The sequence below is a fragment of the Chondrus crispus genome, genomic scaffold (genome assembly GCF_000350225.1).
Source record: "Chondrus crispus Stackhouse genomic scaffold, scaffold_204, whole genome shotgun sequence".
NCBI lineage: Eukaryota > Rhodophyta > Florideophyceae > Gigartinales > Gigartinaceae > Chondrus > Chondrus crispus.
Window position 1 is genome coordinate 84,020 of NW_005179078.1, and position 6,051 is coordinate 90,070.

At 59.6% G+C, this 6,051-nt stretch overlaps 2 protein-coding genes; both read left to right on the top strand.

Moving 5' to 3' along the window:
- The first annotated feature begins 784 nt into the window (after nt 1-784).
- On the top strand, nt 785-3,087 carry CHC_T00003878001 (hypothetical protein). XM_005715072.1 is given in 2 exon segments: nt 785-3,004; nt 3,005-3,087. The coding sequence occupies 1 exon segment, from the start codon at nt 785-787 to the stop codon at nt 3,002-3,004; it is 2,220 nt and encodes a 739-aa protein (XP_005715129.1). The 3' UTR covers nt 3,005-3,087.
- A 458-nt stretch (nt 3,088-3,545) lies between these two features.
- On the top strand, nt 3,546-4,526 carry CHC_T00008702001 (Cyclin-dependent kinase B2-2, CDKB2-2). The gene has a single exon (XM_005715073.1). It carries the CDS (start codon nt 3,546-3,548, stop codon nt 4,524-4,526), a length of 981 nt encoding a protein of 326 aa, XP_005715130.1.
- The last annotated feature ends 1,525 nt before the right edge of the window (nt 4,527-6,051 follow it).

Consider the following 6,051-nt stretch of genomic DNA (forward strand, 5'->3'; position numbering starts at 1 on the left):
AGGCCGTGGAGGGCGGGATGGGGTGCGTTAGGTCGATGCTTTCGATGGTAGGATCCGGCGAGCGAGGGGGCATCGCGGGCGGGGGCGGAAGCGGGGGCGGGGGCGGGCGGGGGCGCGGGTCGAGGCGACGGAAGCAGCAAACGTAAGGAAGGGGCTGAGGCTCCGGGCGGCACAGGAAGGGAGGTTGGGGGAGAGATACCCCAAGGGTACAGTATTATTGTAGGTTGGGTGACTGGCGGAGGGCCGTTGCAAGCGGCGTGGCTCGACAACAATGCAGGGATCGGGATAGAGGTGGGGATCGGGATCGGGGTCGGGATTTGTTGACATCAACAAGTCGCTGGTGAGCTATGCCACGTGTACCGAAGGACGGCGGGGGCCTGGAGGATGCCCGAGGATGACGGGGTGTGATTGGGCGGCGGGGTGTGGATTTGCGGGTTGAAAAATGGGGGCTTGACGGCAACGGAAGTCGCAAGTGGCGGCACGGGCCGTAGGCGCCAACCCTTGCTTGCAGATGGGCATCCGTTGCCGATTGGAAGCTTCTCGAGGCGGGCGACGCCCCGAATTATTTCCGTTTTTCACCCCCTTCTAGAACGTCTTTTGATCCCCGACACCCGCGCGGACGACGGCGACCTTCCCTTTGCTAAGTCCATTCCTGCACTACTTAACTCCATACGTGCCCTCCGCTACCACCCTCACTGCGCCTACGATCAGACCCGCCAGACCCGCCAGACACATTACAATTCGCCCTGCCCAGACGGCCTGACGAACAGCCCGCACCGACAAAATGACAGACCCGACCCCCGCCGCGGCCCCCGCATCGGCCTCGTCCCCTGCCCCGGAGACCTATGAGTTCCAGGCCGAGATCAACCAGTTGATGTCGCTCATCATCAACACGGTGTATTCGAACAAGGAGATTTTCCTCAGAGAGCTTATCTCCAATTCATCCGACGCCCTCAACAAGGTCCGCTACCAGTCGCTTTCGGACCACTCCATCCTTGAGCCCGAGCCGAAGATGGAGATCCGTATCGTCCCGGACAAGGTGAACAAGACCCTCACCATCCAGGACACTGGAATCGGAATGACCAAGCCGGATCTTGTCAACAATCTCGGTACCATCGCCAATTCCGGCACCAAGCAGTACATGGAGGCCCTCGCCGCCGGAGCTGACGTTTCCATGATCGGCCAATTCGGTGTCGGTTTCTACTCGTCCTACCTCGTCGCCGACAACGTCAGCGTTCACACCAAGAACAATGAGGATGAGCAGTACATCTGGGAGTCCTCCGCTGGCGGTTCTTTCACCATCGCCAAGGACTCCGGTCCTAAGATCTCTCGTGGTACCTGGATCGTCCTCCACCTCAAGGAGGACCAGCAGGAGTACCTTGAGGAGCGTCGCCTCAAGGATCTTGTAAAGAAGCACTCAGAGTTCATCCAGTACCCAATTAACCTCCTCGTCGAGAAGGAGGTTGAGAAAGAGGTCGAGGGTGAGGATGAGGATGCCGAAAAGAAGGACGACGGCGAAAAGGTCGAGGAAGTCAAGCCCGACGCCGACGCTGAGACTGAGAAGAAGGAAGGTGAGGATGACACCAAGGTCGAAGACATCACTGAGGATGACGACAAGGAGGCCGAGTCTAAGAAGAAGACCATTAAGGTTAAGGAGAACGAGTGGCAGCTTCTCAACAAGAACAAGCCTATCTGGACTCGCAAGCCCGAGGATGTCACCAAGGAAGAATATGCTTCCTTCTACAAGAGCATCACCAATGACTGGGAGGAGCATCTCCACGTGAAACATTTCACGCTTGAGGGACAGCTCGAATTCAAGGCGATCATCTTCGTGCCCAAGCGCGCGCCGTTTGACCTCTTCGAGCCCCGCAAGAAGCTGAACAACATTAAGTTGTATGTGAAGCGCGTGTTCATCATGGACAACTGCGAGGACATCATCCCGGAGTATCTCAACTTCATCAAGGGTGTTGTCGACTCTGAGGATCTTCCCCTCAACCTCAGCCGTGAGATGTTGCAGCAGAACAAGATTCTCAAGGTTATTCGCAAGAACCTTGTGAAGAAATGCATGGAGCTATTCACGGAGCTCGCTGAGAATAAGGAGGACTACAAGACGTTCTACGAGCAGTTCTCCAAGAACATCAAGCTCGGAATTCATGAGGACGCTGCCAACCGCGATAAGCTCGCTGCGCTCTTGAGGTACAATTCTACGAAGTACCCCGAGGACCTTATCTCGCTCAAGGAATACGTCGAGCGCATGAAGGAGGGCCAGAAGAACATTTACTACATTACTGGAGAGTCGAAGAAGGCCGTGCAGAACTCTCCCTTCTTGGAGAAGCTCAAGCAAAAGGGCTTCGAAGTTTTGTTCATGGTTGAACCCATTGATGAGTACTGCGTGCAGCAGCTCAAAGAGTTCGACGGAAAGAAGCTGGTGTGCGCCTCAAAGGAGGGCATGGAGCTGGAAGAAAGTGAGGAGGAGAAGAAGAAGCGTGAAGAGGAGAAGAAGGCATGCGAGACTCTGTGCACCGTGATTAAAGAACATCTCGGTGACAAGGTGGAGAAAGTCGTGGCCTCTGAGCGCCTATCTGACTCACCGTGTATCCTGGTCACCGGGGAGTACGGCTGGTCTGCTAACATGGAGCGTATCATGAAGGCGCAGGCTCTCCGTGATTCTTCTCTATCTACTTACATGAGCTCTCGAAAGACGATGGAGATTAACCCGACGAATGCGATCATTACGGAGTTGAGGAAGCGTGTGGACGCTGACAAGACGGAGAAGACAGTGAAGGATCTCGTGAACTTGCTGTTTGACACTGCGCTTTTGACGTCTGGATTTTCTTTAGACGAGCCGAACATTTTCGCGGCTCGCATCCACAGGATGATCAAGCTCGGGTTGAGCATCGACGACGACACGGATGAGGTCGAGGGTGCCAAGGAGGGTGAGGACGAGGAGTTGCCGCCGCTTGAGGATGGTGCTGCTGCCTCCAACATGGAGGAAGTGGACTAATCTGTTATTCGGAAGTAGATACATCCTAATCGTAGCGGTACACACTAAAGGATCTGTAAAAAACACGTTTTGAACACGACCAATTTTGATCATGCGGCATTTGTTATGATATTTGAAAGAATGCACGTTAGCATTGTCGGGTAGGCATGAGGATTGCGGAAATGTCCACGTGTACAGCGTTCTCGAATTGTGAATACTGTACCCTGTAGTGGGAAGAGGAGCACAGAAAAAAGGTAATTTTTTTGGTGGGTTTTCGAACGGTTGAATGCAGCCAATGGCAAGTCGGTGGATCGGCGGCGTGGATGAGCCGCTTCCCGCCAAATGGCCCCCCCAGCTCAACGGCTATCTTGCCTGCCACCACCACTTGCTCCAACCAACCAGAACCAATCTGCCCACCTACCGATGCTCCCGCGACGCCACCCCTGCTGCATCCTTTCTCTCCTTGTCTTGTCAACGACTGTGAGCTTTTCCCTCATTCTTGACTCAACGTGATCACCCACTACTCCCTTCCCCCTAAGTCCATCTCCTGCACGCAGGCAACATGGAAAACTACCGGCGCACCGAGCTGCTCGGCCAAGGAACGTACGGCAAAGTGTACAAGGCGCATCACCTCCAAACAGGGCGCGTGGTGGCACTGAAGAAGACGATTCTCTCCAGCGACGACGAGGGCGTGCCAGCCACAACGCTGCGCGAGGTGTCCATCCTGCGCTCCCTGGACTCTCCCTATGTGGTCAAGCTCGAGGAGGTGGTGCACACGGAGTCGCGCACGGGGACGCCCATCCTGTTCCTCGTGTTCGAGTTCCTGGACCACGACCTGAAGCAGTTCATGACGTCCAAGTACGGCAAGGGCGCCGGCATCGAGCCGGCGCTCGCCAAGGAGTTCTGCTTCCAGATCCTGCTCGGGCTGCGCTACTGCCACGCCTCCTCCATCATGCACCGCGACCTCAAGCCGCAGAACCTGCTGATCGACGCGCAGACGTGCACGATCAAGCTGGCGGATTTCGGTCTCGGGCGCGTGTACTCGTTCCCAGTGGGCAAGTACACGCACGAGGTGGTGACGCTGTGGTACCGCGCGCCGGAGATCCTCCTCGGCACCAAGCAGTACTCGACGGGCGTGGACATGTGGTCGGTCGGGTGCATCCTCGCAGAGATGATCGTCGGACGCCCCCTCTTCACCGGCGAGTCGGAGATCGAGCAGCTGCTCTCCATCTTCCGCCTCCTCGGCACCCCCACCGCAGACACGTGGCACGGCGTCGGAGAGCTCCGCGACTGGCACGAGTACCCCAACTGGAGGGCGCAGGACCTCGTGACCGCCGTGCCCGCCCTCGCCGCGCTCGGCAAGGACGGGCTGGAGCTGTTCGCTAGCATGGTGCAGCTCGCGCCGAAGAAGCGCATCTCCGCGCTCGACGCGCTCAATAGCCCCTACTTTGATGACATTCGGCACAAGTACGCCGCAGGGGGGGAGAGGGCGCACGGCGCCGCGGATGATAAGGAGAATGAGGCGATGCGGAACGGGTTGTAGAGTAGGAGGCTGGGGTGTAATGTGCAGTGCAATCAATAACTTTTTGTAGGTAAACAGACGTGGTAGCGTGGTGTGCGTGGTGTTGCCTGTGTATGTGCGGGCACTTTTAGACGGGCGCGCCTCCAACGATGGCGCACCAGGGTGTTGCCTGTGTACAAGTATGTGCGGGCACCTCTAGACCGGTCGGTGGGCACCTCTAGACCGGTCGGTGGGCACCTCTAGACCGGTCGGTGGGCACCTCTAGACCGGCGCACCTCTATAACGATGGCGCACTAGGGTGTTTGCGAGCAAGTCCGCTTGCACGTTAAAAAGTAATAGAGCTAAGGGAATGGCCCCTGTGGAGTGTCCAGCAATGAAGGCTGAGGAAATCTCCGCCGCCGCCACGTTACCAACAACCAACCACCGCTTTTCTGTGTGTTCAACATTTTCTCCTGTATGAGACACCTGTCCCGAATTCCAGCCCTCCTCCTCGCGCCCTCATCCCTCCCTCTCCCCCTTCCGCAATATCGTAACACCTCACCCCCCACGTATCGCATCGCCCCTCCCCCCCCCCCCCCCCCGTCCCTGCTACCATGCCGGAGGAGTCACCCTCTCCCCCCGACGCCGCCATGGCTGTGCTCGCCATGCTCCCACCGCCGCGCTTCGCCTTCGCGTACGGCTCCGCCATCTTCCCGCAGGCCCACGTCCACGACCACGCCCACCGCATGATCGACCTAGTCCTGGCCGTGGACGACCCCCTGCACTGGCACACCATCAACCTGTCCCGCAACCGCGCCCACTACTCGGCTCTGCTCGCCGTGCTCGGCCCGCGCGCCGTCGTCTCACTGCAGCGCTCGGCCTTCGCCCCGCCGGTCTACTACAACACCATCCTCTCGCCGCGCCCGTTCAAGTACGGCGTCGTCGCCGTGTCCGACCTCGCCCGCGACCTGCGCCACTGGGACTCGCTCTACCTCTCCGGCCGCATGCACAAGCCCATCCGCACCCTCTCGCTCGCTCCGCCGCCCGGCCTGGCCGACGCCATGCGCGCCAACCTGTCCGCCGCCTCCGCCGCCGCCCTGCTCTCGCTGCCCCCGCGCTTCCGCGAGGACGACCTGTACACCGCCGTCGCCGCCCTTTCGTACCGCGGCGACGTCCGCATGCGCCTGGCCGTCGAGGTCCGCTCGAAGGTCGCCGATATCGTCCACGCGAACCGCCGCCGCTTCCGCACCCTGTACCAGCCGCTCGCCGTCGCCCAGGGCCTCGCCCACGCAAGCTCGGACGGCTTCTGGACCCGCGATGTCGCCCCGGCCGCCCAGGCCCGCTTGCTGCGACGCCTCCCGAGCCATATCCGCGAGACTGTGCGAAGGACCGTCGGCACTCATGAAGACGCTGGCGTCGACGCGCCTTTCCAGCACACTGGCGGCCGGCTCCGCGGTTGTCGGCGCGGTGGCCGCGGTCGTCGCGCGCTCGAGCATTCGCCAGTCGCTCAAGGGGCTGGCCACGGCCGGCTTGGGCACCAGCGCCCGGTACGTCGCGAGCAAGCTGC